The sequence below is a fragment of the Impatiens glandulifera genome, chromosome 1 (genome assembly GCF_907164915.1).
Source record: "Impatiens glandulifera chromosome 1, dImpGla2.1, whole genome shotgun sequence".
NCBI lineage: Eukaryota > Viridiplantae > Streptophyta > Magnoliopsida > Ericales > Balsaminaceae > Impatiens > Impatiens glandulifera.
The window spans coordinates 94379500-94390728 of record NC_061862.1 but is presented as its reverse complement, the minus strand read 5'-3'; the positions used below and the strand labels follow the sequence as shown (position 1 = coordinate 94390728).

Genomic DNA, 11229 nt, shown 5'->3' with positions numbered 1-11229 from the left:
ATTGGCTTTTTGAGACAGCGGCTGCTCTGTCAAGCATATTGGATGAACATGTTGTTCCTCATACAAAGTTGCTTCAATCTGTTGCTGCTTGTGATTTGCAGCATTTGCTTACTTAATTTGGAGTTGTTTAGACTTATTGTTCTTCTTCTATTTATGGGTTATTTATGATATTTATGGTTTATAACAATTCTTAATTTGGATATTTATGATTTATGGTGGTTTATATTACTGAATATTCTTCTATTTATGCTTTATTACTTATGTTAACAATATCATAACTTATCCTCATAACTCACGCGTATTGTGTATAATCAAACAACAAGGAACAATGTTGTTATTCGCCACATAACTCAAACAACAATGAACAATGTTGTTATTCACGCATATTCGCCACATAACTCAAACAACAAGGAACAAGGAACAATGTTGCTATTCACGTGTTTCATCTAAAACGCGTGAATAAACTCACGCGTTTTAGATGAAACGCGTGAATGCATTTCACATTAAAACGCGTGAGTTTATTCACGTGTTTTAGATGAAACACGTGAATGCATTTCACATTAAAACGCGTGAGTTGATTCACGTGTTTTAGATGAAACACGTGAATAACAATTCACGTCTTTCATCGTATATATTATTTTTGTGCCCTAATTTATAACAAAACCACGAATCCTTAATTTCCCCTTCTCTCTTCTCTCGCTTTCGCCACTCCGACTCGACCCTCCCCTGAAGAACTCGACCACGAGCAGCAGCAGCGGACGACTACGACGACACCAAGATACCCTGAAGAACACGACCACGAGCAGCAGCCGCTTACCCACTACTCTTCGTTCTCAAAATGGGTATGTTTATTTAATATTTTAAATGCTATTCAAATAAAGTAAGGGTAATTTGTGGATGATTGAAATGATTTGATTAAATCTAAATAACCCTTCCTCAAACGAGGCCTTGATTTGGGTATTAGCTTTGTTTTAGTGCATAGAAAGTCTTATTGAGTTATTGTCTTGGAATTTGTTTATCAGTACGTTGTTTAAGTTCCACAGTTCTTATAGTTACAAGACCTTTTTGTTTAAGTTCCACAGTTCTTGAGTTATCTTGTTATTCTAGTATTAAGGTTTAGGGTTTGCATGCTGGCATAGTGTAGCTGATTTCACTCAATACTATCTTGTTATTCTAGTATTGAGGTAGAGTTTACCGGTATGTTTCGTGGAGATACAATGTTCCAAGAATTAACCACAAGTTTGCTTCAATGGACCTATTGGATAGGGAGCTCTTATCCCATTAGATTCATTGAAGCAAACTTATGGTAAAAAGTTGCGGCATTGGATTTCCTGAAACTCTACGAGCAAACTCTCCTCGGTTATGGTAATGTTGTTGAACTTTTTTGAATTCTTGTGATGTTGTTGAACTGTTTTCAATTCTTGTGATGTTGTTGAACTGTTTTCAATTCTTGTGATGTTGTTGAACTGTTTTCAATTGCAGCTCAAGTACCTGTACTTCTTTACTTTGATGGAGAGTGGAAAACTACGGACGATCTTACTCATTTTTCTACAAAGTCAAACAGCGGTATGATTGTTCCCCAAAATTCTACTTATGCCCAATTAGTTGATCAAATTTATTCTGCTACCGATGTTGACAAATCTAGATATGATTTATTGCTTCAAGCCAAGTATAATGCTCCTAGCATGATTGCCAAATTTTCTTATATAACTGATATAAAAAAAGATGTGGATGTGGAGTTCTTTTTACATGAAGCAGTTTCAGTCCACAACCGCACTCCATTGTGTGTATCCTTAGTAGAGAAGTCACTACCAACTCAAGAAAGTGTAGCTGTTCCAGAAATTGATGACCCCGACGTCTTCCCGATGCAGCGTGAGGTTTTCTTTGAAAATGACATTGAAGATGAACATTTGCGTCTGAATGTGGGGGATGATGCTGATGATGATTGGGTTCCTATTACCCAACCTAGTAGTTCTGATTGGGTTCCTAGTACCAATCCAAATCCAAGCGGTTCTTGGGTTCCTAGTACACAACAAAACAATGTTGTTGTTCGTACTCAACCAAGCTGCAGTGAATGGGTTGCTAGTAACATACCAAGTAGTGAAAATCCTTTACATGAGGCAGTAAGTACCGGAATTGGATTGGAAGTCAGTTCTTTGTTTGAGAATAAAAAAGAACTTCAGCTGAGGTTATATAAATATGCCATGACTAATCATTTTGAATTCAAAGTGTTGAAGTCAAAAAAAGAACTTTGGGTTGTGAAATGTTTGGATAAGAATTGCAAGTGGAGACTGCGTGCTGTCAGAGTAAATTCCTCGGAAATGTTTGAGATTCGTAAATTCGTAAAAGATCATACCTGTCCATCCTACAATAAACAGAAAAGCCTTCAATAAGTCGAAATGCAAGAAATGCACCAATTATACAAATGCAAGGAAATGCAAGAAATACATACCTCAACTTCATTATCCTCCACAAGCCCAACATTGTCTTTCTCCAAAATCAGCACATCATTGTCTTCCTCTTGTCCATCCTACAATAAACAGAAAAGCCTTCAATTAGTCGAAATGCAAGAAATGCACCAATTATCCAAATTCAAGGAAATACAAGAAATACATACCTCAACTTCATTCTCCTCCACAAGCACAGCATTGTCTTTCTCCAAAATCACCACATCATTGTCCTCAGTGTTCACCACATCATTCTCCCCTTGCTGTAGTTGCTTTAACATCCGTTTAATGAGAATTATGTCATCTCTCATTTGGGTTTTGATGAGACTTATTTCAGTTCTCATTTCAGTTTTGAAGAGAGTCAGTTCGTTTCTCATTACAGTTTTGAATTCATTTAGCTCCTTCGAAAGTTGATCCAATCTACATCTATCGTGGGGAGTTGTTGCTGTTGGAGTTGGGGGAGAGGATTCTTCGTCTTCGTCTTCTTCTTCTTCTTCGTCTTTTCTACTCGTGGCGCTCTCGACAGAATAAGAGCTGCTGGTGCTGGTGCTGGGGGTAGGGTTGCGGGTTCTTCTTCTTGTGGAAGGTTTGGCTTTGGCTGGAGTAATTTGTCTTTTCTTCCTCATGACAGTTTTTTTATGAGGAACTCCATCGTCAATATCTCCAAATTTCCTCTTTCTGCAGTCAAGATCAAAAAAGACATCATAAACATTACCTCCTATATCTTCAAAGTCATCCCCAGCATATAAGATCTTCTCTTCTTCAGACAATTCCATTTGCTTAACAATCGTGCCTTGCAGGGCAGTTTGAAGATCAGAGGCAGTGCTCTTCCTCTTTGATTTGTACTGTATTATTCTTGGGCAGACAGGCTCTTCAGTTTGAAGCGTCGTTTTAATTGCAAGATTGGGGACAAAAGTTTGGATCACCTCATAAGTCCACACTTGTAAGGCTAGTGCGAACCCATATACGGTATAAGAAACATCGACATCTTTGTCTTTGTCTTTGTTCTTCTTCCCCGAGGCGGCATCCTTCTTCTGCAGATACAGCTTCCTGTAGCGATCAAGGTCTCTGGTCAAACCCTTCATGGTTGCTCTAAAGGCCACCTTTCCCCATGGAAAATTGAGGAAGGTGTCGATGTCATCGACCATGCTGAAGAGTTTCATATTTATTATCCTCCTCGGGTCAAGGGCAAAGAGATAATGGGAAACAAGGTATACCAGCCCCAATTTCCATGCATCTTCCCTATCAGAGCAGGACAGGAATTTTGAATGAAGGTCTCCTATTCTAATAAGTGGAATACGTTTAAAATATTTAAGAACCAAAGTTGGAGATTCTTCAACCTGGTTGAAAATTGTTTGCTCAGTAGGGAATCTCCCAAAATTGAGACCTGTAACCAATGCAAACTCCCTCATCCCGAAGCACAGCTCTTCTCCATTCACAAGGAACTTCATCTCCATAAAATTTGAGCTGGACTTCCTGAGGAGCATGTGGTGTATAATCATTCCTGAGAAACGCAGTAACGGGTGCCCTTTGAATAAGAATCTGAATTGGGTTTCCTCTACCCTTTCAGTTAGATTCATCTTGGCAAACTTGGCAGCAATATTTCCCATATTGGTTTTCCAGGATACCCTCCCAGCAAACTCGGGTATTGTAGTGGACTCCATCTACAAAACAAGGAAGAAGATGGGATCACCATGATAATTAGCAAAACAAAATAAGTATTTAATTAAATAGTAAGACCAACAACAAAAATGGAACAGAATAAATCATGACAGAAAATAGTTTGGTCCAGTTCAATCATAGCATCTAGTGTATAGATGCACATATATATTCCCGAGTCATCCACTCATCAAAAAGGATTTTACAATCAATGTATTCAATATAAGAACACTCATCTAGATGCAGCCTCCAATTAAACATATTAACACTTGATCAACTTTTAGAAATGCATTCAATCAAGGTAAAAGTGAAAGATATATTTGCTTCCTATAGCAAGTGCAATATGGTCCAAGAAAGTGAACATACAGTGTGGATCATTTATGGCTTTTGATTCAGCACGGCAAATTAGGAGCACGTGTTGACTAAATTTCTTAATATAACATCGAAACCTGTCTCATTGGCATTCTAATAAGGTGCAGTAAAGCAGCAAAAGTTAAACCCTAACCCTAAATACCATTTCTTCACAAGCACATAACAAACACGAAACCTGTCTCATTGGCATTCTATTAAGGTGCAGTAAAGCAGCAAAAGTTAAACCCTAACCCTAAATACCATTTCTTCACAAGCACATAACAAAAACGGAAATGTCATTTCTTAAACGAGAAATGAATGAATAAGCGTGAAATGCATGCATGCAGAATAAGAACACTGATACAATACTCGTCATATACCCTAAAAGCATTTACACACATAAACGAAACCAGAACCAAACCCTAAACCCTAAATACATCAATATAAATCAATATAAACGGAATAATACACATCAAAACCTAACCCTAACTCTTAAGCCCTAAACTCACCGGAATATGTCAAAAAGACGGTGGAAAGACGATGATGTCGAATAGACGGTGGAAAGTCGAAGATGTTGGACGAGGAACGATGATCTTGATCGATGTTGAAGGAAGTCGGCAGTTGAGAAGACGTGGTTTTGGAAGTCGGAGTGGGAGGGAGAATCGGGGTGGTTTTGTTTTAAATTAGGGCCGAAAAATTATATATACGACTAAAGACGCGATTTACCATGCACGCGATTTAATCTGAATCGCGTGAGTTCATCACCGCGATTTAGATTAAATCGCGTGCATGGTAAATCGCGTACATTTAAAAACGTGAATTACGAATCACGCGTTTCATCTAAATCGCGGTGATGAACTCACGCGATTTAGATTAAATCGCGTGATTGGTAATTCGCGTCTTTGAGCGTAAGAAATGGCGCCGAAGGGGTATTTTCGACATTTCGCAGGGCAAAAGGGCCCTTTTTGCCAACTTTAGTAGGCGGGGGCCCTTTTTGGAATTTCCCCTGTTATGGGGGCCATTTCATCAAATTTCCCCTTTGGGCCTTAGGTAAGTTATTAGTTATTACTTATTATTAAACGTTGAATAGTTTGAAAAAATAGGAAAAGATTAGTACGTTGAAAGTTGAAACCCCTTATGGTTCTTGTTGAGCGTTCAGTGTCGGAATTTGCCGCCATGAACGTCGCCAATCGTGTGAGGAAGTTCCAAGGGCTACTACACACAGAAGCAATGAACGGAATCCAATGCCCAACTGGAGCGATCGCGAAAAAGCCTAGTCTTGAACAACTTAAGACCCGTCCTCAGGAGAAGACGAAGTCATTACTAACTTATTCTACAGACACGGAGATCGTGAAATTGAACATTTCCATCACGAACCACATGCGTAGCGGCCGGTGTGAGTGCGCTCTTCGAGTATTCAAAGAGATGCCTCGCCGGAGCACTGTCACGTGGAACGCGATGATAACAGGTTATATCTCAAACGGAAGATTCAATCTTGCGCGTGAGATGTTCGAGAGAATGCCGAATAGAGATTTGATTTCGTGGAATGTTATGATTAGTGGGTATGTACGTTTCGGTAATCTTAGTGCTGCAGGTATGCTATTCGACGAAATGCCCAAAAGGGATGTTGTTTCATGGAACGCAATGTTATCCGGATACGCCCACAATGGATATGTTGATGAGGCTAAGAAGGTTTTTGATATGATGCCGATTAGGAATTCCATCTCCTGGAATGGTCTGCTTGCTGCGTATGTACAAAATGGACGGATTGATGAGGCCAAAGTTCTGTTTGAATCAAAATCAGACTGGGAAGTTGTCTCTTGGAATTGTCTGATGGGTGGTTACGTTAGGAACAAAAGATTGCTTGATGCAAGTAGACTTTTTGATAATATGCCAGTTAGGGATGGAGTTTCGTGGAATACCATGATTACAGGCTATGCTCAGAGTGGAGAATTGTTGGAAGCTCAAAAACTGTTTGACGAATCTCCCATACGAGATGTATTCACATGGACTGCAATTCTCTCTGGTTATGTTCAAAGTGGAAATCTTGTGAAAGCTAGGATGATATTTGATGATATGCCCGACAAAAATTCAGTTTCATGGAATTCTATGATATCTGGTTACTGTCGTGGCAACATGATGGACATGGCTCGTGAACTTTTCGAGATAATGCCTGATCGCAATATTGCATCGTGGAATGCGATGATTACTGGTTATGCGCATAACGGTGAAATTGTAGAAGCTAGAAATCTTTTCGATAGGATGTCTGAACGCGATTCCATCACGTGGGGAGCAATTATTGCAGGTTATGCCCATGTTGGTTATGGTGAAGAGGCTTTGCACTTATTTGTTGAGATGAAAAAGTATGGGGAGATGTTAAACCGTTCTATACTCACTTGCGTTTTGAGTACGTGTGCTGATATTGCAATGTTGGAGCTAGGAAGGCAGTTGCATTCGCAGCTTGTTAAGACGGGTTATGGGAGTGGTTACTTTGTGGGGAATGCTCTTCTAGCTATGTACTTTAAGTGTGGAAACCCAGAAGAAGCATGTAATGTTTTTGAAGAAATTTTAGTGAAGGATGTTGTTTCATGGAATACGATGATTATAGGCTATTCTAGGCATGGATTTGGGAAGGAGGCTTTGAATGTTTTCAGATCAATGAATGGAGCTGGCATCCAACCAGATGATGTTACATTGGTAAGAGACTTAACTTTTACCTGAATTATTGCATTCATTAGTGCCATATACTTTAAACTATTTAAAATGAATTATTTGTTTTTTTTTTCAGAGAAAACCTCATTAGGGAAATTTTATTAACGAATACGAATAATTAACGTTAACAGATAAAAAAACTTTCATGCTACCTAAATGGACCTGATTATGTAAGGAAACATTCCTAGGCATAAACCAGGATTTAATCAGAACATGAAAATATTGTTATTAGCCCTCAATTCGTTGAATAAGTCCACTATTTTCAAAGCAGACGAGCATAGTGTTCCCTTCTGCTTTCGTCATAAATATTGAACTAATTATTGAACCAACTAGATGTATCTTGTTGGTAAATGCTCTCCTATTTCTTTCAATTCGTATTGTGGTAAAAATACCAATTTTTTTGTTTAGTCTCAACTTCTTCAATGTTTAATTATTTGGTTGATTTTTTATAAAATTTGATCAATTCAATTTTGATATAATGACAATGGTAATGAGGGGTTATGCTTATTGGAGGATATGTTGAGCCTATTAGAAAATGCCAAAGTTAAAAATTCAAAATGTATTTTTTTCTGGGTTTAGTATAAAAAAGTGTCGGATAATAATCAAATTATTATTTTTTTTATTATGATCCAGATTATATTGTGATTTTTGTTGCATCATTTGGTTTACAGTTTTCTTCCCTCTAGATCATGATCCAAATTATTGTGTGATTTGCTTCATTTGGTATATGGATTTCTTTCTCGATCACGATCAAATTATTTTTTGAATCATGATTAGATTAGATTATTTTTATAGTTCATAACAAAACAACCAATTGGTTTTGAATTAGTTTTCAAGATCTGATTGCTTCATTATGTTTTTTGAATCATGATCCAATTTTTGAATGCCACCATTTGATTCCTGTTCAAGCCAGTTTGTTCGAGATTTTTTATTCTTGTTGATTTTTGTTCCAATCGGTTTGTTCCGAAGCTTACTGGATGACTCATAACATGTTTCATGTGAAGGGGTTTTTACATCACTATTCTTTTCATTCTTTGTTGTACAAAACATTTGCTTATTTAAAAAACAAAACAGCCGATTGGGTTTTTTTCATTTATTCTTCTTTCTTTCCCCCACCTCAACCATCTTTTTCGGTGTTTAATTTCATTGCACCAATTGTAATTCTTGAAACCGGATTCATTTCAATTGTTTACTTTTTATTCAGGTTGGTGTACTCTCAGCTTGCAGTCATACTGGCTTAGTGGACCAAGGCATGAAATACTTTTATTCAATGTATGAAAACCACAACATAACAGCAAACTCAAAACACTATACTTGCATGATCGATCTTCTTTGTCGAGCTGGGCGTCTAGATGATGCATTGAATCTAATCAAAGAAATGCCTTTCGAACCAGATGGTGCAATATGGGGCACTCTCCTTGGTGCAAGCAGGATCCATGGTAACACTGAATTAGCAGAAAAAGCTGCAGAATTAGTTTTCAAGATGGATCCCGATAATACTGGAATGTATGTACTTCTCTCCAATTTATATGCAGCTTCAGGTAGATGGAACGACGTAGGAAATATGAGATTGAAAATGAGGGATAAAGGGATAAAGAAAGTTCCAGGATATAGTTGGATTGAAGTGCAAAGTAAAATTCACACGTTTTCTGTTGGGGATTCTGTACATGTAGATAGGGATAGAATATATGCTTATTTGGAAGAGTTGGAGCTGAAAATGAAACAGGATGGTTACGTTAGTTCTACAAAATTGGTTCTACATGATGTGGATGATGAGGAGAAGGCTCATATGCTTAAGTATCATAGTGAAAGGTTAGCGATTGCTTTTGGAATTTTGAATATTTCACCTGGGAGGCCAATACGTGTGATAAAGAATCTACGCGTGTGTGATGACTGTCATACTGCGATTAAGCATATTTCGAAGATAGTTGGGAGGCTGATTATTTTAAGGGATAATCATAGGTTTCATCACTTCAGCAATGGAGTATGCTCATGTGGAGATTACTGGTGAATATGGGGATAGTTGGCAACAGAAGGAAGAGTTTAATGGGGGAGAATGTACTTCATTGACCTGATCAAGGATGTCTATTTCCACGATATTTTTTCTTTTTATGGAAAAGCATGAGGTAATTCCACTCCATATTAATTCACTTGTATGTATTCAAAATTTTGTTTGATGAAAAAGTTGGATTTTTTTAGATTATTTGAGTTAAATTACTAAAATATCTTTTTAAAATTTAAATTTTGTAAAAGTAAATTGAGAGTATTTTAATATTTTAGTTAATGAATTCAGTAATTTTATGGTTAAAATGAAAGATAATTTGATAAATGATTTTTTTTTTTTTTTATATAACCCAAGATGGATGGAAGATCACTAATAATAATTATATTTTTTCAAAAGGCATTTAACATTTCATTAAGAACCACAGTCAAACGCTAAAACTGCATAAAGTTTGGAGAAAAAACAGACTAGTTAATAAAATAGTCATGTCATTGGCTTGAGCTGCAGATCAGTAATTTATAAACCCTACGTTCAAGAGCTTGTTTGATGTTTTATTCTATTTAAATGATTTGATTGATGGGGTGGGATAATGATTTATTTGATTTAAATCCAAACAAACCACATCTAACAATCCCCACTTCATACTATTTCATTGGAGATCCATCAATTGTTTATAAGCAGGAGTTTAACTACTATTTATCTAGGATTACATTTGTGATCAGTTATGCTAATCTTGTGATAGGAAAGAGCAAGTGAAATCTTACCTAAGCCAAATAATTGAATAAGTTATTGTTTCCATACTTGTAGGACGATGGAAAATCATTCACACGGCAATCTTAACTGTTGGAACTTCACTTGTCTTCAAAGTTATTTACCCTTCATCAGTTAAAGTATTCCTGGCCTTCAAATTATTCCAGAGAACTTACTATGGCAAAAGCTTCCTGCAAAGTTTGAACTTTTATGAGGTTGAAGGGACAAGATTTTTAATGCTATACAGTAAGTTTTTCATTATTAAAGCCTTACTTCCAACATGAAATTATCGTCTCTTCTAATTTATCTTAATTATTGCAAGCTGAATGTTAGTTAAAAAGAACCATGTTTTCATGTCGGTTTAGGCAATATTCTAGTTTCAGGTTTTCTTTGCATTCTTGTGGTAATTCATTCAATATGGATATTGCATGATTTTTCTGCAGACAACAAATTATAATGATTAACTTCTCTTGCTTTAGCTGATATTCAAATAACCAGTATCCTTTCAATGAGACAATGTCTGTCTGTATTTTCTGTCATGTTTAGTTGTACCAAACTCACAAACATTGAGGGACTCACAAGATTCATTTGTGTGAAATTTAATATTCTAAAAGTATGTTGGGATATTTCTCTTTTTCCCAGTTTTGCCCCCAAAATTAGTGTCATCTAAGGTTCATTTCTTTTTCAACATTATGTTAGCTATTGACCATTTTTTGTAATTTTGTTTTTCTTGGAAGGAACAGTTATAAGATGAAATCAAGAAATCAGCACAAGCAAAACTAAAGGTCAGCTCTCCATCTTTAAGAAGTTCCAACTGATTTAAGTTCTTTCTGCTTCATCAAGGGCAAGCAAACAGAACAGACCTAGCCTCGTTTGGAAACAATTTATTTAGTAAATTTATTTTTGGAAAAACATATTCAAGACCATTGTAAACAAAATTGTTTAAGAGAGTATTTCTTTGATCTATTAAACAATTTGTAAAATATCATTTGTGGCACATGTTTGTGAATAAAAAGTATGATTAGTGATGATAATGGGGGCAGATTGGGGATAAGGGGGCAGATTGGGGGTAGGGGAGTACTTATTATCCTTGCTCAGGAATCCATTAGGTACCATTTATATCAGTCTCTAAAAACTATTTTTTATTGATAAAACAATGTTGAAATATTAGTCTGTAAAAGGAATATTGTATGAGATACATTAACTCAAACTTGCCAATAGCGTTAAAAGTGTTCATGGTTATATTGCAGAGCTAACTACATAGCGAGGTGTCACGGCCCATTGGTATGGGGTGCACATGGCAAGCCC

At 36.7% G+C, this 11229-nt stretch overlaps 1 protein-coding gene across 2 annotated transcripts; it reads left to right on the top strand.

The window, feature by feature from the left end:
• The first annotated feature begins 5577 nt into the window (after positions 1-5577).
• On the top strand, positions 5578-10939 carry LOC124919327 (pentatricopeptide repeat-containing protein At4g02750). Of its 2 annotated transcripts, none has more exons than XM_047459552.1 (4): positions 5578-7154; positions 8374-9295; positions 9979-10167; positions 10665-10939. In XM_047459552.1, the coding sequence occupies exons 1-2, from the start codon at positions 5595-5597 to the stop codon at positions 9178-9180; spliced, it is 2367 nt and encodes a 788-aa protein (XP_047315508.1). In that variant the 5' UTR covers positions 5578-5594; the 3' UTR covers positions 9181-9295; positions 9979-10167; positions 10665-10939. The 2 variants fall into 2 exon arrangements, with proteins under 2 accessions (XP_047315508.1, XP_047315509.1); XM_047459553.1 differs by having other exon boundaries at positions 10659-10939.
• The last annotated feature ends 290 nt before the right edge of the window (positions 10940-11229 follow it).